At 38.0% G+C, this 25,296-nt stretch overlaps 4 protein-coding genes across 4 annotated transcripts; 2 read left to right on the top strand and 2 right to left on the bottom strand.

Annotated features, from left to right (window-relative positions):
* Positions 1 to 5,382: 5,382 nt before the first annotated feature.
* LOC113771875 (protein FAR1-RELATED SEQUENCE 5-like) lies at positions 5,383 to 9,756 on the bottom strand. Its single transcript, XM_027316424.1, has 6 exons — positions 7,639 to 9,756; positions 7,435 to 7,515; positions 7,196 to 7,267; positions 5,764 to 5,871; positions 5,582 to 5,650; positions 5,383 to 5,454 (listed from the first exon to the last, which is right to left on the bottom strand). The coding sequence occupies exons 1-6, from the start codon at positions 9,754 to 9,756 to the stop codon at positions 5,383 to 5,385; spliced, it is 2,520 nt and encodes an 839-aa protein (XP_027172225.1).
* Positions 9,757 to 11,873: 2,117 nt separating this feature from the next.
* LOC113770977 (chlorophyll a-b binding protein 8, chloroplastic) lies at positions 11,874 to 13,410 on the top strand. Its single transcript, XM_027315610.1, is given in 3 exon segments — positions 11,874 to 12,047; positions 12,274 to 12,374; positions 12,588 to 13,410. Coding segments are annotated over 3 exon segments (819 nt in total). The 5' UTR covers positions 11,874 to 11,945; the 3' UTR covers positions 13,204 to 13,410.
* Positions 13,411 to 13,766: 356 nt separating this feature from the next.
* LOC113770976 (elongation factor Ts, mitochondrial) lies at positions 13,767 to 19,772 on the bottom strand. Its single transcript, XM_027315609.1, has 9 exons — positions 19,550 to 19,772; positions 18,693 to 19,036; positions 18,423 to 18,595; positions 18,079 to 18,165; positions 17,223 to 17,397; positions 16,828 to 17,012; positions 16,365 to 16,490; positions 15,472 to 15,560; positions 13,767 to 14,249 (listed from the first exon to the last, which is right to left on the bottom strand). Exons 2-9 carry the CDS (start codon positions 19,006 to 19,008, stop codon positions 14,204 to 14,206), a joined length of 1,197 nt encoding a protein of 398 aa, XP_027171410.1. The 5' UTR covers positions 19,009 to 19,036; positions 19,550 to 19,772; the 3' UTR covers positions 13,767 to 14,203.
* A 1,328-nt stretch (positions 19,773 to 21,100) lies between these two features.
* LOC113770660 (transmembrane 9 superfamily member 12) lies at positions 21,101 to 24,831 on the top strand. Its single transcript, XM_027315189.1, has 2 exons — positions 21,101 to 21,326; positions 22,273 to 24,831. The coding sequence occupies exon 2, from the start codon at positions 22,357 to 22,359 to the stop codon at positions 24,334 to 24,336; it is 1,980 nt and encodes a 659-aa protein (XP_027170990.1). The 5' UTR covers positions 21,101 to 21,326; positions 22,273 to 22,356; the 3' UTR covers positions 24,337 to 24,831.
* The last annotated feature ends 465 nt before the right edge of the window (positions 24,832 to 25,296 follow it).

Genomic DNA, 25,296 nt, shown 5'->3' with positions numbered 1-25,296 from the left:
CATCAATTCCTAACATCTGCTCCAAGGGAGGTTTACATCTTTCTAATGTCTTCATCTAGCAATACTGGAGGCGGATCTACTGACCTAAGGTACCAATATCGCTACTGTAGTTGTGGAAGAAGGGCAGCCCTGAAGATCGTCGAGTCACAGAAACCAACGAAGGGGTTGCTGTACTTCGTGTGTGAAACAAAAGCATGTACTTTCTTTGCTTGGTGCCGTCCAATAGGGAGGGATGACGAACAAATTCAGACTAACTACTGTCCCACCTCACCTAATCGACAGGCTATAAGCAGAGAAAGCTCCTTCGACAGTCCCGGAAGAGTGTTCCATGATTCAACCTCGTTCTCGCACCATATGCACGGCATCGAACACGATATTCGACAAATGAAAACCTTCATGAGGATTTCGGTAGCGGTCGCCCTTCTGTTGCTACTAATAGCAATTTTTCGCTGACTCTGTGGTATAAGATTGGACCCGTATTCGCGAGCGGTTTGGCGGATAGTTTTACATTACCTGTATGGTATTAACGCAAAGTAGGTGCTTCTAACAACTGTTGGCTTCTCATTTTGTCAGTTGATGAGCAAGCTGTAGTAAACCATAGATGCCGTGTACTAATTCAATAATTTATCTTACATAACCTTGCAAGTTGTCGTGAAAAATAATGCAACTGTGTATGGACATAGTGAAATTTAACTTCAACGATGTGTAACCCTGTATCCACGTGACCCACGATGTAGGCGTACAGGTTATTTCACGATAAACGCTGTAAAATTTGTGTTATTGTCTGTAACTGATTACCCACGCGACGTAACACTTATCAACAGTGGCGGTACTACAAATTTCACGCTTTGTACCTAAATATTCTGAATTGGCATAGTTTAGGCGCAGCAGGTGTTGTAGCTGTGCAAGTGGTAACCAAACAAGGTTTTATACCTAAAAATAATATTATTGTTGATCTCGTCGAGTCACAGGGTCAATGTTGATAATGCACCACCCCTCTCAAAATGATAACACCGTAAAAGTCAATTTTTTTACTATATAACATAAAAAGAAATAATACACTATTATTCCGGTTGAGGAGGTACGAATCGCACACAGAGATAGTAAATTTAGGTCATAAACTTTGCAAGGCCATAGAGTGTTACACATCTGACTTGGGCCAAAAAAATGTTGTCGAAGATTTGTAACTGACCTGTAGACTGTAACTGTGTATGCACGTAGTGAAATGTAAGGTCACTGATATGTAACCCTGTATGCACGTGACCGTTAATGTTGGTGTACAGGTCATTCCATGATAAAAGCTGTCAAATTTATTTTATTGTCTAAAATGAATCATGACATAGTTCACCAGCTGCATGTGACTCTACAGTTAAATCTGTCGTGACGAAATTGTTGGTCTGAAATACGTTGGCCCTTGATGTTTTAGGACATTGTGAGGGTCATGCGGACTATTAAAGGGCGCGGTTGTAGTTTTATATCCCACAACAACAAAAGTTTGTTCATCCCCTTTCATTATCGTTTACACTTTCCATTGTAATCAACTTCACACAACCCATTTCATACTACTGAAGGGTGGCAATGAACCCGAATATAAAATTTATTATTAGTTGTCTTCCACCCCTCTCAAAGTTGGTGTACAGGACCAGAACAAGAAGACAGCTGCAAAATTTATTTTATTGTCTGAATTGATTTGAAATAGTTCACTAGCAGCATGTGACCCATCATGATGCTTCCATATTTGAGAGGGGTGGAAGTCCTGTAAACGATTAGAAACAGCACGTAACACGTATATTCACTGTCGGTACTACAAATCTGACGCTTTGTATGTAACGAAACTTATCTGATATGGTTCAAGCACTGCATGTGAGTGTACATTCTCTTCTCCCGTGATATACTAGTTGGCTTCATATGCAAAAATGTCGATCTCACTATTTTAATGAGTTTCATCGAGAAGGCCTCGCAAGTGCAATGTTTTGGGGTTCGAAACGATCATTGTAACTATTCTCAATAGACACTTAATAAAGTGTCTAAGAAATTTAATGTGTCAGTGGGAGGAATTATCGTTTATGTCAAGGGCAATAGCACAAACAAAAGAATATAAAAGTTTCATCGAATATTAACTAGTTGTATTATCACTAGTTGTAATATCAGGGAATATCTAGTTGGAATATTATTCAGTTTTAAATAGAGCAAACGAAAAGCTGCTGATTGCAAATTCATTAGTTATAATAAATTGTAACATACACCTAACTGGTTGTAACGCAATCCGTACATAGTGAAACGTACAGGTCACTGATGTGTAACTGTTTATCCACATGACCCTTAATATTGGTGTATAGGTCATTTCATGAGCCAGCTGTCCTATTAATTTGTTTTATTGTGTGAACAGATTTGACACAATTCAATTAATTGCATCGAACTCTACAGCTTCCACTGCCACGACAAAATTGTTTGGTCTGGAATGCGTTGTCCAGTGATATTTTACTACATTGTCAGGGTCCTGCGGACTATAAAAGGGCGCGGTGGCAGTTGTATATCCCTCAACAACAAACATTTTTTCGTCCACCTTTCATTACTACACAAACATTTTTCATTTTCAATAACTTCACACTTCCTATTTCATTCTACTGAAGGGTGGCAATGAACCCGTGCACGAAATTTATTATTAGTATTTTTCAACCCTCCTCTAACCTCAATTGCAGTGTCATCAATAGAGGGTTCACACAGAAATCAAGCTCTTGGGTGCCAAATAGCAGCCAGTAGGTTGCATGATGTTCGAGAAGATCTCGCTAATTTAATGAGATGTTCGAGAAGGCCTCGCTACATCAATTATTTTGGGGTTCGAATCGACCATCTCTATGTTCTCAATGGACACTTACTAAAGTGTCTAAGAAATTATATGTGTTAGAGGGCCGGACTTATTGTTTGTGCCAAGCGCAATTGCGCAAACGAGAGAAGAGGAAAAGTTCATCGGATATTAACTAGTTGTAGTATCACTAGCTGTAATATCAGTAGTTCTAACTAGATGCACAGAAAAACTGCCGTTTGCATATTCATTAGTTGTAATACCAATTGTAACATATACATAATTGGTTGTAACTCGACATGTACATGGAGTAATCAAAATTTGTTGCATTTTAAATAATAGTTACCCTACTTTCAAATTACTTGTCCCAACGAAGTATCATGTTCTTCTGCGAAACTGGTACTTATTATGTGGTCATGTGGAACCAAGCCAAGCCGCCAATTGTAAGTTCATTTCTGTACTGAAAGAGTAATACCTATTGAAGTGCCTGTAATACTATCTGTAATACTTATCGTTAATACAATTGTAAACAAATTGTCTAAATTTTAACATATAGGCAAATGACAAGGTGCCTGTACAAGAACATCAATAAGCGGTAACAGCTTATTAACGTCCTGTAATTTACGTAAATACTGGTGGTAACTTATTGTTACACTTGAAAAGTAAGGTGACTTCGAATAATTGGGTATTCACCTGACCCAAATTGTTGTTGGAGTACAGGTCATGATCGAATCAAATTAAACAATTATTTCATCCACACACTATACATTTGACTAAACGTTGAGTCTATCGTCTCGTTAATAGGTGGTTGCCATGCCTTCATCTACTCACCCATGAGTACTATCCCGTGGAGAACAACATGAAATGACATAGCAAGCAGTTGGTCGTGTTGTCAGAAGAAACCATTTACTATGCATGGTCTTAAATAGGTGCTCTGTTAAAATTTCTACCTCTTTTTTTCTCCCACCTAATTCTTTATCAGTAGATCCTTCCTTTCATCCAACCAAAAAGCAGTAGGTATTAGCGTAGTCATGCAATCCACAAACGAAGGGTCTCATACAAGCTCACCATCAAATGTTCGGCAAAAAAGACGGAAAGTATCATTGGATCCAACGAATGCCATAAGCAAGTATGAAACACCAGATGGGAGGATTTTATATGGTACCAAACGCGAGTTCAGGAACGCTCCACTTAACACCAACAATTCTCTGGGACTAGCTGGTCACATTTTTAAAAATACCGTCAGCGATCATCTACCGTCTGGCCATTTCGTTATTGACCATGAACCCATATGGGAGCCAGTTCGTGAGCGAAGAATGGAATTAGAGGTATTTTGTCGCTGGCATGGCATCCGAATCCCCAGAACAAGGTCAGCGGATCTTGTTATAGAACCACAAGCCAATGATGCAAGTGTATTACACAGACTACAGCGAGAAGTTATGCAGATGGAACGTAGGCTTCACAGGTTCCACGAGATCCAGGCCGTAAAAAGACATGGTATGGTTCAACACATTTTAGCAGATCCCATGCTTATATCGGACCCGGACCTATCTGACTTTACTGAATCAAGCGACGATGACTTTCAAAGGTACATACCCCACTGTTTAATGCATGACGGCGTTCCCAGGTGTTGTATGGGATATAACTGATAACAAGGGATGTAGTCCAATGTTCATCGGGGTAGCGATAAAACTATACTCATTATAATCTCTACTCAAACAAATTGCTTAACATATTTGGATATTAATCATGCCTGTTAAACAGTCGTAACTAGTTGTAACGTAACAGTAACATATCCCTTACTGGTTGTAACCCATTTTGTACTGTTCGTTCTTCCTTTTTGTGACATTGTAAACTTTCATTTTAACGTTACAAATTAATTCTCCAAGGAATCATTTTCTTATGCGCACCTATTACCAACATTTCGTAGTTGACCTGGTTTGACCATAATTCAATTAACCTAAAAACTTGTAATACCAATTGATGTGTCTGTGATACATCATGTCAATGGGGCGCTAAATTCGTCAATCGATACAAAACAAATGGCCTAAATGATAATGTTTTAATAAAAATAGCCCAATAATAATTCGAATTTAGCATCGTAACAAAATCAAGACAATTTATACTTTAGACTGTGTTATCTTATACATCGTACCTTTGCCGGTGCGATCTATGCCAATAATTATGGCCATTAAGGTATGCAATTGAATGTAGTAGAATGGTATACATATCACGCCAGCCATTCAACTGTTATGGTCGATTTAGTGAAAAATATCCGATCACAAAAAACACGTTCAATTCTATTGTAAAATTGTTACTTCAATTTTCTACCAACTTTATAATTTCCTAACAATGTTATATAACCCAATACAAACTATTGATGATTACTACCACTAGATGTGATTACAATTGTAATCCACTTGTCTAAATTTGAAAAGAGTGAAATATCAATGCTGCCTGTACAACCTCGTCAATAAGTTGTAACACCCTACTAACTGCTTGTAACACGTACATATGCAGTATTCCTAAGTTGGGATAACCACTCTAATGTCTCGTTCGCAAAATATAGTTACACATCATTCATCAATCTCATTCTCGGGGGCGGCGACGTCAGCGCGAAGTTGCAATCCCTGGGTGTTATTTCTTCCCTGAAATGCGTAACGATGGTAAATCAGCAATATTATTAATGAACCATACGATTAATGATATACGATATCCAAGTCTCCAATTAACAACAGTACACAAATATGTGCTGTAACGATAAAAGTTTATCACCTGGGGTGAAGGTGCAAATACATGATATGCATCAACATCACAGTGTGTTAAAAGTGCTGCACGCTCCTCCTACATTACATAGTATAAGTAATCGACTGTCAACAAATCATTACCAATCCCTATATTGCTCACTTAAAAAGTTAAATTGGACTAGACATTATAATAAAAATGATATATCAGACCATTAAGACATCTCTTACAGAGTTATACTTGGAAAAAATAGAAAATCTGGGATGCATCCATTCTGTAGGGACACTTCTAGGAGGCCCCTGATTAGCCAAACGGTGACCCTTCGAATAATACAAAATAATATGTTATTAAAGCGAGCATACGTTAACTACATAATTTGCATGATTTGACAGCTTTCAGGTGCCCACCATTACAATACTATAAAAAAAGGGTTAATATCAGAAATCTCCCTTGAGATTTCTTCTAATCACACCTAGAATCCTTCATATTTTCGAAATCACATTTAGCACCCCTGGAATGACAACTTTGGTATCATTGTCCGCCGAGTCATTATTTTTGTTCCACTGTTACCCGCAATGGTGAACTCTATTTATGTAGACTTAATTTCGGAAACCTCCCTTGAGGTTTTCCCTAAATTATGTAAAATTATTATGTAATTATGTAATATTTTTTGTACAAAGTGTAATTCTAATTGAACTATGTGTAAAATTTATCAACACAAATACGATTATTACATATTGGACTCATATGTACACTAACAACTTATCAGACTTCTATTGTAACGATGTACAAGAAATTTACATAAAATTACAAAATGTTCAAAAAATGTTACACGATTTAGGGATGGTTGATCTAACAATTGTTCCTATCCCACTCCCTAATATTAAATAGCTATAGAGTTTCCAGTGATGTTGACTTTTGGCAATGGGCATAGTGCCATTGTCAAAATTGCAATTTCTAAGTGAATAATAACATAATCTAAAAGATGTTTAAAGATGATGGGAATTCATGAGTATATAGCATTAGCAATCCATTTTTACTTGATAATAGGGCATCGCAATATTAATAACTTACAAACTCCATTCGATTAGGATGCACAAAAAGCTATTTATACGATTCCATTTTCATAAAAATGGAAGAGCAAGTTTATTTACAACTACAATCACATATTGAAACTATTGCTGCCATTATTAGAATCCATAGTCACATTTTTTTTATCACCGTTCAGATCAATGTAACATTTTTTAAACAATGTGTAACTTTATGTGAATTATTTGTAAAACTTAATAACAGAAACACAATCTATTATAAAGATGTACAACAAGCTTACATAAAATTACAAAATGTTCAAAACATGTTACACTGCTTAAGAACGATTTTGTAGTGTTACAAAAGTTGGAGGGATGTGAGTTACATAAATAGAGTTCACAAGGAGGGTAAAAGTGGAACAAAAATAATGAGGGGCTGATAATGATACCAAAGTTGTCATTTCAGGGGTGCTAAGTGTGATTTCGAAAACATGAGGGGTTCTAGGTGTGATTAGAAGAAACCTCAAGGGAGGTTTCTGATACTAACCCGAAAAAAAAGGTAGCTCTACTACACGAATAAGAAGGTCTTTATTTTAACTACTAAATATATACATACCGTTTCACTTTCATCGATATTCGGAGCAATAGCGTTTGGAGGGCCATTCACTGTCTGGCTCATTGAATGCGTCTACGAGTTTCGTATGGACCAAATCATTGTATAAGACAGTCAAAATAGGTATATCAGGAGGGATGACAGCCGTAACAACATTATCACACAATGTAAGATCAATGTAACTATTGATGCTGTTAGAAACATCCAAATAAAAGCAACGGTCATGTCCGTTTTATACTAACCGAAACAGAGTCAGTAGATGAACGACATCCCATAAACATGTATTCCTCAATTGAAACCGATGTCGGCTCCGATTCTGAGGCCTACAGTATTGACACGGCAATAATATTATTTCATCATGAATGATACCTAAACTTTAGTTAATAGCATAACGATAACTTAGTTTTAGCATAAATGTTCCCCGAGTACCAAAATTTGATCCATACCGTAGTCTGTGTAGTCCTTGATAATCTAGATTTTCTTTTTACTCTGTCAAATTTATCGATCCAACTTCGCATCACTCTACTTTTCTTCCCACCACCTCGTTTTTTAATGCCTCTTGCGACTACTGCCTCCCCCATTTCATTCACAATTTCAATTTTATCCCGTTCCTCCATATTCAGATTTTTTTGATTTTGCAAAGGTTGTTCTTCACTTTCTGAGAGGAGGAGCTCAACTCTCTTTGCCAAATCGGATATGACAGTGATTGCTACTTTGCTGGTGTCCTCCGACATTGCTGCTCGAGTTGCGACCTTAATCATGGCTGGAGCGAGCTCCCGATAACGAGTTGAAATCATTATTTTAGGATCAGCCACAACTTCCCGTCTTCGCCGATCAAAACAGTCTCCAGCCCGAGCTCTTTTTGTCCATCGCCTCTTAATGTATTCAGGAGGAATTATTTTTATGCCCACAGTATCAAACACCTTCAACGCGTGCCCACATAAAATGCCTTCATTCTCGTATTTTTTGCAACTACAACGTACACTTAGATCATTCCGATTGAATACCACTATTCTTTCAGGTCCTCCATCATACCTCATGACCGCAAACTCCACAATCATCGCTGCATCTTGCTGTCTCAATATAACCATAGCTGTTGACTCGCCATATTCATTTTGGAATGCAACAAATACGGTTGGTGAATACGTCTCTGATGCATGCACGAGCATAGGTGTTTGCCTTAACCCGACCATGGGGAGCTTTTGCCTCATTTCATATTCTGCGATCAGTTCATTATGTCTCTTTTCATCAACCACCCGATTGAAATGTCTAAAGAACTGCACAAGGTCATGATCCAGTTTCAAATGATTTTTAATTGCTGCATTTAGGCTTTCGCTGAGTTGGGTGCTTCGCATTCCAGCGGTCCATCTTTCTTTCATCATGCACCTTGCCCATTTATCACGAATTCTATACAATCCGGAGAGCCATTCATTATTTTCAAGATCGTGTTTCTTCACCATCGCCTCCCACACCCTATTGAATTGTTCCACTTCTTCAAACTCATACATGCATGCACCAAACATGTATGGAAGATCACTATTTTCCTTGTAGTGATTGCCAAGATGTTTCATAAAATTACGCCTTATGTGAAACGTACATAGACCGTGAAATGTTTCAGGCATAACAACTGAAAGAGCGGCTGCCATAGCATGATCTTGGTCGGTTAGTATGGTACTTGGACGCTTTCCGCACATTGCTTCTAGAAATGTACCAAACACCCATTTGAAAGAATCTATAGTCTCATCATACATAAGGGCAGCACCGAATATCACAATTTGCCTATGTTGGTTAAAACCCACAAACACTCCAAGTGGCCGGTATTCTTTATTTGTTTTGTAGGTTGTATCGAATGTGACTACGTCTCCAAAAAATTTGTAGTCAATTAACATTCCTGCATCAGCCCAAAAGATATTCGTTATCTGCTCTTCACAGTCCAACTGTACGGCATGAAAAAATGATGGATTCTCGAGTGTTTGCTCTTGAAAATAATTCAGCATGCTACCTGCTTCTCCATATTTCAAACTCCTTTCCCGTCGAGTACGAAGATATCGTTTCAGGTCTTCCCGAGTATATCCCACATTTCCCATCCCACCTGCCTCCTTTCCCATAAGTTCATGACTCTGTTTCAATGAAAGCCCAGCGTCCTCGCTTATTTCAGCTTGGAATCCTTGAGCCTCGCTCACTTTTCTTTGTGATGGCATCATGTGCGCACATTGAACAATGTGCAACTCATGGTTATGCTCTAAGACAATGTCATGCACACGGTACTTCATTGTTCCTCTAAACAACACGATAACCATTTTAGCTCCACACCCTGTTTTCGTCGGCGCTCGTGTCCTCTTTGGCATCACATCACCTTCGTACTTGCGCTTTACACCTTCCTTGCAGCAACTATATCTCCTAGACGTGGTCACGCCGTCTTTGTCTTTATTCAGATAGTCTTTACGTACACTAAAACCCATTTTAAAGGCATATTTGTTGTAAAACTGGTACGCATCCTCTTCGCTGTTGAACTCCATTCCTAATTCAGGGGTCCCATCTTCTGCCAATTTGCTGCAATCCATTACTTCTGATCCTGTCAATTATGCATCAAACACCCTAATTTGCAACACTTCATGAACAGTATGTACATAAACGACAACATATATGTATATTACCATTCATATTGTGTTATGAATCATACATTACTCATATACCAAATTCTATTATTACGCTATCAATATGATTAATGATTCACATCACCTTACTTTTACTCTAAGACAATCTGTGTACAAATACAACTCCATGTACACTAACTTATACGGATTGTAATGTATTGGTCACACGATGTAAGTCTATTTTAACTGTATGTACATCCACGCTGGTGATTATATTTTGATTCTAAATTCTTTAGCTCACTGGACCTTATGTCATTCGTTAATGACAACCGCATAAAATAGACTAAATAGTCTTTGTCTTTATTTAAATAGTCTTTGCGTACACTAAATCCCATTTTAAAGGCATATTTGTTGTAAAACTTGTACGCATCCTCTTCCATGTTGAACTCCATTCCTAACTCATGAGTCCCATCTTCTGCCAATTTCTCTACAATTCATTACTTCTGCTCCTACCAATTATGCATCCAACACCATAATTTACAATAGTTCATGAATAGTATGTATGTAAACGACAACATAAGTGTGTATTACCGTTTACAATATGTTATGTTACACACATTACTCGTAAACCAAATTCTATTAATACTCCCATTGATATGATTAATGATTCACATCACTTTACTTTTACTCTAGTACAATGGCATTATCTATGTACAAATATAACTCCATGTATACTAAGTTATACGGACTGTAATGTATTTTTCACTCCATGTAAGTCTATTTTAACTATATGTACATCCACTCTGGTGATTATATTTAGGTTCTAGGTACTTTGTTTCATTGGACGTTATGTAATTCGTTACTGACAATCGCCTAAGCCAATTCCTGTGCATTTTCTACTATTTCTACATTTTCAGGGCCAAACAAGCATTTTTTACTCATTCTAATACATTTCTTACATCATGTAATTTACTTACAAAACTAGGTACATCTATTTATTATTCACATATATCTTTTCCTCTGCTTTTCCTAGGTCAAACCCCAGACCTCCATTTTATACACACTGCATACTCAACAGAGGGGCAAACTAAGATTGCGTGATGACCATGGACCAATACTAGTGGATGCACAAAGATTGTAATAGGGTGGTTATAACCTGTAACTTATCTACAACAGCATGTACATTCATTCACTTGTTAAATAGTTCATCACTGCAAAACTGCACGCTCACACACACACATACAGTACACATTGACTATTGTTCTATTATCTTCATATTATGTCTTTACTGAATCTAACATTCAGAAAAGTTGCTGGTATAAGATTCACAAAGTTGTTGATATGGTTGAATCACGTTACCTTGGCCCGTTGAGAGCTTTTTGTTTCACCGAATGCCCTTATGCACAGTTGCTTCTGCTATTAAGTTGCACAAAAAATGGTGGGCAACGTCAGATAATGAATTTCCTCTTTAATTCGCTTCTACCTTGCCGACTGTCTTCCCCGCATTGCTCATACAATTTCTGAAGAGATCGTTGGCCTTCTTTTACAGCATTCTAACTGTTTGCCTTCTTCCTTCTTCTTCTGATGCCATAACCCAACTCTCTCCACCTAATTTCACGTCAGCCAAGCAACAATGACATACCCAGCTTGCTTTCTTCTCTCGATTTTGTTTTGTGCGGCTAATTCAAATTTTCAACTTCATTTTCAAAATTTCAAATCTTCCGTTTAGAGGAAACGGAGTCCGTCAATCTTATTTTTTTTCTTTCGTCAAACGGTGACGTTTTTTTCCTTCAACACAACCAGTTGACGTGGCTTATTTTGCTCCATTCCTTTCTTTCTGTGAGGGGACCGTTCAGGAGCGGTCCTTCTGAGGACCGCTCCTGCCCCGTATCCAGCCAATAGTATCTCTTATCCAAGTAACCATGCCACTTGTGCCATTTTTATTTGGTATGAAGATACGAATTCTATCAGGAAACTCAGCATTCTTCATCTCCACCACATATTCGATGCATTTCACAAGGCCCCACAAGAAGTTCAGTGGTCTAGCTTGCACCTTACTTCCCAGGCTTCTGTTTATTCATACTCAGGTCTGATCTTGGAGGCTATTCTTATTCAGAGTAGCCAAGCTGCAGACCATCACCATTTCCACCATCAAAATGGCAACACAAGCTTTGGTCTCCTCTTCATCTATTACTGCTTCAGCAGAGGCTGCTAGGCAGATTCTAGGAGGAAGGTCGCTCCACTCATCTCAAGCTTTTGTTTGGCTGAAGCTACTCCCCCTAACTACATATCTCTCTCTCTCTCCCCCCCCCCCCCCCCCCCCCCCCCCCACCCAGCACAAAAACCCTTATTCTCTGCAGTTGTATATCATCCTCAGCAGTCTATATTTCAACCTGACAAAGAACGTTAGTCATAATAAGGACATATTATATGAGTACACATTCATTTTCTATATATACCATTCTGAGGAGTTCAATTTCTTAGTCCTCCATGTACGCTTACTGAATTTATGTTATCTTTCAGCAAGGAGCAGACAGACAGCTGTGGTTTGCCTCCAAACAGAGCCTTTCTTACTTGGATGGCAGGTAAAGAATCCAAGGATTGTAGCAGTATTGAATACTAAGCTTCAGAGCAATCTGATACACTTGTTCACCACTAGCAGATTATGGGGTTCAATTCAATGTTCTCGATCCCAATATCTCCTTTTCAAGGCGCTTGCCTACGCAGTTTCTACACACACACAAAACTAGATACAAAGAAGTGGACTTAATAGCTGATGGATTCTTGACTTTTTGCAGCCTTCCTGGAGACTACGGATTTGATCCGCTGGGACTCTCAGATCCCGACGGTCCTGGAGGCTTCATTGAGCCAGGATGGCTAGCATATGGAGAAGTCATTAACGGACGATATGCCATGTTGGGAGCAGTAGGAGCAATTGCACCTGAGATCCTCGGAAAAGCTGGTCTCATTCCACCTGAAACAGCTCTTCCTTGGTTCAAAACTGGAGTGATTCCTCCTGCTGGTACATATGACTACTGGGCAGATCCCTACACCTTATTTGTCTTTGAGCTGGCACTCATGGGATTCGCTGAGCACAGGAGATTCCAGGACTGGTGTAAGCCAGGGTGTTTGGGCAAGCAGTACTTCTTAGGTTTCGAGAAATACTTGGGAGGCTCTGGTGACCCTCCATACCCTGGTGGCCCCCTCTTCAACCCTCTTGGGCTCGGAAAAGATGAGAAATCCTTGAGGGACTTAAAGCTGAAGGAGATTAAGAACGGAAGATTGGCCATGTTGGCAATAGTGGGTTACTTCGTTCAAGGTCTCGTCACAGGAGTAGGACCATACCAAAACCTTCTTGATCATTTGTCTGACCCCGTGAACAACAATGTATTGACCAATCTCAAGTTCCACTAGAGTCTCATCTGCTCCCATTTCTCCTCTACTCTCTCCCCTCCCCCCCCAAAACCCCCAAACACCAAACAACCTTTTCTACTATATTATCAGAGTTGTAACTTCATGTGCAGAAAGTATTTAGCATATCATCTGTAATCTGTACCGAGTACATGTTGAAAACCTTGAAACCAAACCATTGAGCTCAGAGAAACTTCAATTGGTTCGAAAGCCTGTTTTAGAGTAGCTAAATGCATGTGCAGGCCACCACACGATAAACCTCATACAAGTCCTTAAAAAAGAGGAATTTTCATTCATTCGCTACAGGCATCACAAGGCATGGGAACTGGGAAGGTTGATATCTTCTCTCTTTCCTGGAGTCCGAAGCAAACAATATATAATCCTTTACCTTTTTTTTTCCCAGAAATTTTTAGCATAGCAATACTGCTGCAAAATGATAACCAAATGTTTTATTTACATGGCGAGTTCTGATTAATTAAACAAATAAATAAGACCGTATCTGCAAATCCAAGCTAATAGTAGCTTAAAATAAAAAATAAAAGAAGAGCCATTTTAAAAGAACAAAAAAAAAAGAAGAGGTAATCCAGCTTTCTATAGAATAGAATAACCAGTATTGAGGATCCTAATTTGTATGTAGAGTTGTTACTTTTATATCCCATATTCTGACTGACTGCAGAGAATATGACAACACAGCATAAAGTTGGACATCAAGAAGTTCATGCTTATTATTTTGAAGCTACAATGCCTCTTTTCATTGCTGAAGTATATGCAATGAAAATTAGTTTCCATTCCTAATAAGGGAATTTTACAAAATTCCACATTGAAAGACATAAAGGAACAGACAATTGATCATCTAGCCGGTGAAAAGCAAAAACTCAATTCAATATATACTCGTTGTGTTAATGGTGGCTTCCTAAGATTGCGCAACATTGCCCAATTAAGCACCCTGAGCCAAAAATTCAGTAGCACTGGATAATTCAAGCCTGCAAAGCAACTTGCCAAACTAAGCAGCCTGAGCCAACGGTTCACCAGCGTTGGATGATTCAAGCCTGCAAGCAACGAGAAATTAGAAAATACAAGTATTAACATGAAGTACTCACTACAAATAATAAAGCAAGCAATAGTGTTGTCCAGGTACCAGCACAACATCGATTAATTTTGGAAAAACAAGGGGAAATCAAAAGCACTGACAAAAAAGAGATGAGAAAAAATAAAGTACAAGCACATTCACGGCAATACACCAAATTCAACAAAAAAAATTGAAATGGGAAACCATCAAGAAACTCAATTCACATGCCCCTCCCCATAAATGTTTGCTCTTCTTTGGACCTGTCTTTGAAGATTCGCACTCTAATGAAGTATTGAGTATCAGGAATTTCATGATTTCACTCCTTTGTTCACAAATAGTATCACTGATCCTTAATATCAGAACACATAGGAACAACAATCTTGCATTAGGGCTATGAGACACATTAATTAGATAATTACTTGAGTGCTGTTGGAAACTCGCATTGACTTCAAAACTATTAACACAACTTTTTTTCTTGTTGAAGGTCATAATAACATCAAACAAGCCAAATTAATCTCCGCAGCACCCTTGGTTAACTGTGCATGCAATGCTTTCTCCAGTAGACTAGCTTTGGTTTCCCCTAGTTGTTATTTAGCTCCTTTGGTGGTAGGAGATGGGACGAACAAGCAACATATCCAAAGTTTTGAACTATTAATGCAACTCCCATAGCCTCAGGGAAGAAATAATTACTTATGAGCAAGATAATATTAACTTAAGTGATCCAAACACTCACTATTAATGTTTTAACCTTTCACCCGCTGTTCTGAATTTCAAAAAGACTATAATTTATTCTTACAGTACCTCATTCTGAGAAATAACTGATCTTTGATAAATTTCCACACAACAAAAAATCCTATAAATGATCAAACAGGTAATATCCTGATTCTGAACCCACAAACAATCTAGCCACAGCAACAAGGATATCAATTACCTTGCCACGTGGGAAACTAGAAAGTCTGTTTATCCAACAAGCAACCCAAAACAAGGAAGAGGAATGTCATTCTTTACTAAAACAGCTTGTAGTGTTTAACAACGTTTCTCAGTGCTCTAAAATCCATTAAACCATTACAAAAGGGGTCTCTCAAGTACTAGTACAAGAACGTGGCTCATAGAAGAGTCCACACAAATTATTACTTGAAGCAAGAGTATCAGCAGATAGAATAACTATAACATAGGTTGGTAAATATCTTCATAGCATTTACCTTTGAAGGCCTTCTCCAACTTCCACTCTTAAAAAGCTTCCAACCTTCACAGGTGAGCCCACTTCCTTTGACAGGTTATTCAATAAAGTCTGCATGAGCATGTATAAAATGGTAGAAGTTATTTCAGGAGCTGCTTCATTTCAGTGAAATAAAGCTGAAATATATACCACCACATCCAAGTATTAACTACACATCTAAATTACAACTTTGGGCTGAGGAAGTGCTATAGCTTCTATATGCAAAAGTTATTGCAGAGTCTCCATGTCTATTTTAAAGCCATAGCAAAAACTAATGAACCTAAACCCACTTAACATTAGCAGAATTTACGCAACTACATAGGTTCAGGTGGTTGAAATATTGTTGCACAACATATTGTCGCTTATCATGAGAAAACACCAAGCACATAATCCTACCCATGACTATTCTCGGATACACTGAATGTTGCACAACCTTGAGTGGCACCAAGACGAGAAGTTTAATCCCTAGTCCCATAGGTATATGCTTGATTACAATTCTATTGTCTAGAAACCATCAAGATTACTGGAAAAGACAACTTTAAGTTCTCTGATGGATATGAGCATAATAAAGGGCTTGTGGTGTTTTGCAGAACCTCTCACAAACTTTAGTAACTAACATTTTCAAATTCAGAAGACAATTACGAGATGAAAAGTAGAAGATGATGATCATAGAATGAAGATGCGGAGAAATGACAATAAATATTTGGCAGGAGCATGGACTACCCTGAGACAAGAAAGTAGCCTGACAGGTATAAGAAGATAGAAATATAATCTTATAACAAACAACTTGAGGACCACCTAAGACAGTAGATTGATTATAAGTTGAGAGAAAAGAGTAAGAAAATTCGGAGCCTAAAAGGAAAGACACTCTTATACCTTTACGTTTAGAGTATCATTGACAATGAACTTTTGTTCCATTAGAACTACTTCCTCGAAATACTTGCGTAGGCGTCCTTCAACCATCTTCTCTACAGCCATCTGAGGCTTCCCTGTACTTTCTGCCTAAAGAAGGCAACGGATAACTAGATCAATAAATTAATCTGGAGTTATGAAAGCTATATTTCAAATTAGCACATAGAAGATCTACCATTTGACAAACATAACCACAGATTATATCCCTATTCTCAACCATCATTTGGGCTCTCTCTGGTACAGTGGAAAAATATGATCTAAATCATATAATCTACCATTTGTTAAGGACGTGATAAGGATCGACAAATTAAAAGGAAGTTCGCACAAATAAATTAAAAAGTGACTTATGCAGCCAGGCTGCCTTTATAGCTTTATCTGGATCTCTTTCAGTAGCGAAAGGGGGTGTTTTAATGGCATTAAAGAGTACCTGAGATTTGAGAATCTCACGTTCGCTCTCCATTGCTTCGGTAGATACATCATCCTTTGTTAAGAACAAAGGCTTTGCTGCCACCACATGCATTGCTAGTTCTGATCCAACATGCTGAAGAGCATCCACTGAAGCATTCTGATCCTCCACTTCAAGGGACAAAAGCCCAGCAATCCGGCCCACACCTGCTTAATGGTTAACATCAAGATATAGCTCTAGGCGCTATTTTCTTTGCCAGACAAATGCTAGCCCAAGAAAATAACAGAACATCTCTCAGAAACTTGCTACTATTTTAAAGATAAACATACATGATAAGCAAAGATGCAATTATCATGCGCAACCATTACCCTTCTCTCTCCAATACACTAAAGTCGTGAACGTGAAACTAACTCTACCTGGTTGTGGGCTTGTATGTAGATAGGTAGACAGGATGCCATATGAAGGTGCAGACATTGCAAAACCCCTTCTAAGCTTGACATTCTCTCCCATCATTGCAGCAACCTCTGTAATTGCATTTTGAACAGTTCTCTCTCCACTTAATTTGGGATGGTGAAAGTTTATCTTCAACTCCTGTGAAGAAATTGCAAAATAAATAAGGTAGTTGGCATAATCTGAATTCTTAGTGGAGCAACATGCGTACATAAATCGATTACAAGCTCCACAAACAAGTTCTATTTAGACAGACAAACAAGTTCCACACACAGGATTTAGAAGGAAATAGATTTCAAGATGCATGACAGCATAAATGAACTAGTTCATCGCTGCTACAAAGATTTTACAGCATGCAGCCACAACAAAATTGAACCATCACTATCACCTTTCCCCAGTCCAAGTGGAGTTTCAGCATGTACTTCAGCATCAATATTGGGATTTCAAACCAAGGAGTAGTTCAATTAGTGATAGGATCACGAGACATAACATCAGCTTCTCAAAGAAAGATCAACTAACAAATAAAGAATCTATACTACAATTGTACAGAAGAAGTAATATAAGTAGTTAACTTCTAGTAACTGGGGGAAAATATTACTGTCAATGAGGCTATCATGCTGCATAACATTATCAAATTTGTAAAGATAAATCAGTGATATAGAACTACCCATAGTGTTACACCTTAAAATTATGAAACATATAAACCTGAATGATAATCTCAAATGATTAACTCGGTTGGGGAACCAAGAGCAGTTGAAAAGTTCAAAATAGCAAAAGTTAAATTTAGTTCTCTGCATAATACAAACTGAAAAGACTAAGCACCTCAAAAAGTTCAGGTCCAACATGAAGAGCACCAGAAGGCTGCCGTGTACCATCGACCAACAAAGCTACCTTTGCCAAAGATAGGGCCTGCAGAAAACCACAAGTTAGGGATGAATATAATGACTAGCAAGAGCAGGGCAAGATAGTAGGAGCTTAAAAAAGAGGTTCCAAAATTGTCAGAACTTGAAAACATCTATTTCACTCGGGGAACAATCACAAATCTGTTTCACAACTGGAATATCTGCAACTTAGATTTTCAAAAGCTTTTCAAAACTGTATATAAAATAATGAAAAAAAGGCACCTAAATTAATAAAAGGAAAAATAGTAGACTTATCAGACTGACCAAGTATTGAAAAATTTCATTCCTGGCAACAAAATCTGTCTCACAATTAAGTTCAATCACAGCAGCCTTCCTGTCATTCTGTGCCAGTGCCAGCAAACCCTCGGCAGCAGTTCGAGAAGCCTTTTTGGATGCAAGAACAATCCCTCTTTTCCTCAGTTCCTTTTGGGCAGACTCTGCATATTTCCACCATCTTTTGTCAATGAACATGGAGAATTCTAGCTAAACCAAACAAGAGGAAAATTGAAAAGAAGAGTTCTGTGATAAACTTGCCAATATCCCAGTTGGAATCAACCAAAGCTGACTTGACTTCTTTAATGGGAGCACTTGTTCTTTCTCTCAACTGCTTTATAAGATTCATTTGTTCTGAAGGAGATACTTCAGTAGAGTATCTTCTAGCAGAAATGCAGTGACTGCAAAATGCGTTGGCACAATTACAACCAAATGGGCATTTATTCTCTCTAAAATCAGGAAAGTAAGCCCCTTTACACGCCATAGCAGAGTAGCCAAGTCCAGAATGAACAGGGGTATTCATCCTCCTCTTACAGAAGATCTCAATGGGACGTTTCAAACCACGAACAAAAGCCATTACAATAGAAAATGCGCTTTACCACTACCTGAAACTTGTAGCAATACAACAAACTGCTTAGTGCGTATTTGGTTTTCAAATAGAAAAAATAAACAAGGATAAATAAAATGGGCATGTGATTTCCTCCTCATTTCTTTTCCTTGATAAATAAAAAAAATGAGACTTACAAATCTACTAAATGGAGAACTAAATTAAGATAACCAAAACTACACCTTCCCCCCTTCCATTTCATCCCTCAATCCACAAGTCCATTTTTTTCTTTAAGACAATAAAACAAAGAAAAAGTAAATATTTGCCTTCAGTATTTCTAATTGAGCCATTATACTAACAGAACACAGCTTCTTAATTCCCTAAAACAAAAAAGCTGTAAACTTCATGGAGCTAGTTTCAGCAAATGCAAATCCAAAGCCAGAATATTCATGAGCAAATCATATTGTAGACATATATACATTTAATGGAGGGTAAGAGAAACAGAATTACAAATACACGTATACAGAATCATTTAAATGGAAGAATACATATCAGAAAAGTTGATGCTTGCCTTATAAATTATTTAGGGTCAACACAGCCTGAGTGGACTAGTTATTCTGTTTTTATGAGCCTGGCGTGCTTGAGTGAGTGGATGTTGTGTGCGAGAGAGAGAGAGAGAGACGAGAAAGCAGAGAGTAAGAAACCTGACTTTAGCAGAAAGTGAAATGGAAGAGAATGAGAAAAGTGTGGCAGAAAGACTAAAATACTCGGGGAGAGAAGCGATGGTGCGAGTGTGAAGAGCTAAAACCCCAAATAAGCCCCAAATGCCAGAAAGTCCCCAAGGCCTTGTTTGGATTGTAGTTTTCGGCAGAAAATTTTTCACGTTGTTTGTGATCACGTTCCTTAAATGTAAAGTACCTTTTTACCCTACTTGAACAATGCGCGAAATATTCTTAAATTTTGCAGAAGTGAATATAGAAAAAAAATCAGAATCAATTAAAACTACTCTTCAGTAAGTTCTAGAATTTAGTTTTTTTTTTTTAATATCTAAAAACTTTCATATCTACATGCAAAAAAGCAAATGAGAACATTATAAAAAAAAGGATTATTTGACGTCACAATTTAAACCTAACATCAGTTCAAATAATCAATGGAGAACATGTCTTTTTTTTTTATCGACACAGGGATGTCCGGATCAATTCTTACGGGGCCCGATTAATCCTCTGTGACCCGAGCCCGGCGCCTCAACCCGACCAAGGCACGATAAGTGCACAGGAGTCCCTATAGCGTAGTTTTGAACCCGAGACCTGAAAGTCCCAAGGGAACGTTGCTACCATGTGGCTAACCCCGTGGGGGCAATGGAGAACATGTCAGTAATATTTAAGTTTACATGAAACTTATTTTGTTAAAACAGAAAAGGGAAAAAGCTCTCAAAATGAAATGTGAAAAAGAAAAACTATTTGAAGAGACTCCGGCTCCTAATGCCCAAATCCAACTTTATTTCCACCTAGGAAAAAGAGAGAGTAAAAAAGTCAATAGTAAAACTCTCAAATCGAATACTTGGTGTTTCAATTCGACTCGAATGTTAAACGAGCTTTTTAAGTATTATTTGAATTTTATTCGTTTATTTGTAATTTAATGAGTCAAAGTTGAATTCGAAGTCGAATTTAAAGATGATTTAATTATATTTTTAATAAATAATATATTATTTAGAATAGGTGTAATTCTATTTTCTTGGTTTTAAAAAAATAAATAATACTAATTTATGTCTAATTACATTTTTTAGTAAAATATAATATATATTTCATAATAGTAAATGTATTTATATTTATGTTCGTTTATTTTTATAATTATAAATGTGTTCACTAACTATTCGACTAGTTCTCAAATATGTTAATGCTCAACTCTATTATTAAATGAGTCTAATATTGTAATCGTACTTATTCATTTTTAAATGATTGATCTTTTTTTTCAAACTCAAATGAACATATTCCCGAATTGCTCGGTTTATTAATAGCTGTAACCGGCACCATTTTTCTTTTTCTAGTTTGTAGCACAAGGGTGCAATTCTTATAAAAAAAAAAAAAAAAAGAGCCTAAAAGGATTTCCCGATTTAGATCTAAATCTAAAGAAGACTAAACCCACCACCAGCCTTTCATCGACTCGACGCAACATATAGATATACGCCTACGCCCATCCCAATGTACCGACTCAACTCCTTTCTTCTTTTGCTCCAATTTAGTTACCAGTCCATTTCCCTTGGCTAACCCTAACTCCCGATCCAACTCGCCACTCGTTCCGGCTCAACTCGCTCAAACTTCCTCGTCTCATTTCCAGATCCGCCACTGGTATGCATGTAAATTTGAGTATCAGATCTGTGTTAATTCCTGATTGATTTATGACAAGGTTTTTTTGCTCAGTCGTTCGTTAGTACTATTTATTTTGTCTCCTTTAAAAATTAATGTTGTTACAATGGATATTTTTTACAGTTGTTCGTTTTAGGAAGATGTGGCTTGACCTTCGGTAGATAAAACTATTTGTGTTTTTGTTAGCTTGGAAGTTCTTGTTTTGGTTGAATGGATAGATCTATGTCAAGTTTACATTTTAGAACGTTTGTTTAGTTTGTTTCCGATTTATCAGAGTATGTGAAGTTTGACTGATTCAGTCTATCGATCTTGTGATCATGTTTATTCGATTATGACTGATTTTTGTCTGCCCTGTATAGTGTTAGTTAGCTATAGCTGTGTGTAAAATTTAACTTGTTGGAAAAAATTGAAATCTGGATTAATGCGGCTGGCGACGCGGTTAATTTTACTTTTCTACTATTTCAATGGAAAAGCTTTAGTTGGTTGTAGCTGTATGTGGATGGATGATCAATAGGCAGGGTAGCAATTAGGAGGTACATTTATTTGCGTGTCTGCGTAGTGTTGTTGCAGATAAGAGATAGATCTGAAGTTGTTGAGCTGCAAAGCAAATGTGGATTTGTATTGATGGTAGCAGGCGAGTTCCTAGCTGCGTATATTGGACAAGAAGAGGGTTAATTGAGAAAAACGGAATTATTGATTTTTTTTTAACTGTGTGAAACTTTAGCATCTTCTTTTATTGCTTCATTAGGCAGACTTAGTTTGTTGATTAGTCTTTGAGCTGGAAGAATTTGAATTGATGAACCTGATTGTGCTTACCTCTTCATCGAAGAATCTGGCCAAACTGGTTGCCTTGCAAGTCAGTCAGATGAATCCTGAAGTTGGAAGATATGGCAGCAAAAGCTAACTCAAATAAGTTTTGTGCATGTAGGGGTTGATGCTTTCTAGTCCATTTATTGTGGATTAGAACAGGTGCAACTTGAAGGATTCCACTTCCTTTTCCTTTTATTGAACAATGGCATTGCCATCGATCTTTAAAAGGAAGTATTGGGCTGCTTTCGTTTACTTGGTTCTGGTATCAAATATCTGTAATGGGTTTTATCTGCCGGGTACCTACATGCATACATATACAACTGGAGAAGTATTATATGTCAAGGTTAATTCATTGACTTCAATTGAGACTGAGCTTCCTTTCAGCTATTATAGTCTTCCTTATTGCCCTCCTCAAGGTGGAATTAAGAAAAGTGCCGAGAATCTTGGTGAACTACTTCTGGGAGACCAGATTGATAATTCTCCCTACCGTTTCAAGATGAGCGTTAATGAATCTCTTTACCTCTGCACTACGCCCCCGCTGAGCGAGCATGAGGTCAAGCTTTTGAAACAGAGAACTCGTGATCTATATCAAGTGAATGTTATTCTGGACAATTTACCTGCTCTGAGATATGCCACCCAAAATGGAGTTAGAATCCAGTGGACAGGATTTCCAGTTGGCTACACGCCACTAGGTAGTGAAAATGATTACATCATCAATCATCTCAAGTTTAAGGTTTTCATTCATGAATATGAAGGAGCTGGTGTGCAGATAATTGGTACTGGGGAAGAAGGTATGGGCGTCATTTCTGAGGCAGATAAAAAGAAGGCCTCTGGGTATGAGATTGTTGGTTTTGAGGTTATTCCCTGCAGTATTAAGTATGATCCTGATAAGATGGAAAAGCTTCATATGTATGACAGTATAGAACCTACAAGTTGTCCATCAGAGCTTGATAAGGCTCAAATAATAAGGCAGCAAGAAAGGGTTTCATTTACTTATGAGGTTGAATTTGAGAAAAGCAATACTAGATGGCCTTCTCGATGGGATGCTTATTTGAAGATGGAAGGAGCCCGTGTTCACTGGTTTTCAATCCTTAACTCATTGATGGTCATCTTCTTCTTGGCTGGTATTGTTTTTGTTATCTTCTTGAGGACTGTTAGGAGGGATCTGACCAGGTATGAGGAATTGGATAAAGAAACTCAGGCTCAAATGAATGAAGAGCTTTCTGGATGGAAACTTGTGGTGGGTGATGTGTTCAGGGAACCAAATCACTCCAAACTACTCTCTGTGATGGTTGGAGATGGGGTTCAGATTCTAGGAATGGCAGTTGTTACTATTGTCTTTGCAGCCTTTGGGTTTATGTCACCAGCTTCACGAGGTATGCTGCTGACAGGAATGATACTTCTGTATCTTTTCCTGGGAATTGCTGCTGGGTATGCTGGTGTACGTCTCTGGAGAACTATTAAGGGTACCTCAGAAGGGTGGAGGTCGGTTTCTTGGTCAATTGCTTGCTTCTTCCCTGGGATTGTTTTTGTTATTCTCACTGCTCTGAATTTCATCCTCTGGGGAAGTAATAGTACTGGTGCTATTCCAATTTCCTTGTATTTTGTTCTTTTGTCACTCTGGTTCTGCATTTCAGTCCCCCTCACCCTTTTGGGAGGTTTCCTGGGTACTAGAGCTGAGCCCATCCAATACCCAGTGCGAACCAACCAGATTCCTAGGGAAATCCCTGCTCGCAAATACCCATCTTGGCTTCTGGTCCTTGGTGCTGGAACTCTTCCATTTGGAACTCTCTTTATTGAACTTTTCTTCATTCTCTCTAGCATCTGGCTTGGACGGTTCTATTACGTCTTTGGTTTTCTCCTAATTGTTCTACTGCTGCTAGTAGTTGTTTGTGCTGAAGTTTCAGTGGTACTCACTTATATGCATCTCTGTGTCGAGGACTGGATGTGGTGGTGGAAAGCATTCTATGCCTCAGGTTCTGTTGCCCTGTACGTGTTCTTGTACTCCATCAATTACTTGGTCTTTGACCTGAAGAGTTTAAGTGGACCAGTATCAGCAATACTTTATCTTGGCTATTCCCTTATCATGGCAATTGCAGTCATGCTGGCTACTGGTACAATTGGTTTCCTCACATCATTTTATTTTGTCCATTATCTCTTCTCATCAGTGAAGATTGATTGAAGAGGTACCTTGGAGCGATCATCATTTGCTAGCAGCTGGAGAACAGTGGCCTGTAGTAGTACTGTAGCTGGAGGAAGTTCGACTTTTTTCATTGTATTTCTTTCTACAAAATCTTTCTGCACCATACTGTATACCAGGAGGCTCTCATGTTGTCATTATAGTGCCTTGAAGGCGTATAACTTTTTCACGTGCTCGTTGAGGCTAGGGTTTCGGAAGTATCAAATTTGTGATTTAGATTTTTCATTCTCATATGTACTGCCAATGTCTGTTAATTGCCCTACTTATTCCCCACCCCTTGTAGTCCTTTTTGGATCTTCCCATTTTGATCGTATATTGATGTCCTCTCATTTGTGCTGTAAAAGTAACCGAAGTCGTTTGAATCTATCTGCAACTGCTGAAAGGGATGAAGCAATCTTCAAAGCATTCATGACTTCCTGTAAACGGCACCTTTTTGTTAAATTGGCAGTTCAATTGTGCGCGGGCACGAAAGTGTTAGTAAAGTATGGCATTTAATTTTGTATTCACTTAATTGTTTTTTGAGGAAAATTTTGCATGGATGAAATTGTATGCCTCCAATGGCGTGACTAGAATCGACTAGAGGAACCGAGACGAGACGGTCTAGGATATTATCTCGAGATGCGTACCATTTTTTGAGAAGGTCATATCAGATCCTGTGTCTTTGCGCAAAATGCAAGGTATCCAAGCTTATTGCCGACTAACCTAATTAATGATGGCATGCATCTCATAAATGGTTTCAAATCTACTCTTGCAGGTCCTTGGAAAAAATTTTTTTTATCTACTTTTGCAAGAGTACCTTTGTTTTCCTCCTCCGCCTAGATCGACATGCAATATTGTTGTTTGACCTCTAGCCGTTTTAACTTGTTTTTCTTGAGAATTGGAGATTTTTTTTTTATAAGAGCAGAAAAGGTGCTTTTTATCATTTTGAACGTCCAATTTTTT

This window comes from Coffea eugenioides, chromosome 5 (genome assembly GCF_003713205.1).
Source record: "Coffea eugenioides isolate CCC68of chromosome 5, Ceug_1.0, whole genome shotgun sequence".
NCBI lineage: Eukaryota > Viridiplantae > Streptophyta > Magnoliopsida > Gentianales > Rubiaceae > Coffea > Coffea eugenioides.
The sequence above is the reverse complement of the archived record's forward strand: the minus strand, read 5'-3'. Positions and strand labels throughout refer to the sequence as shown.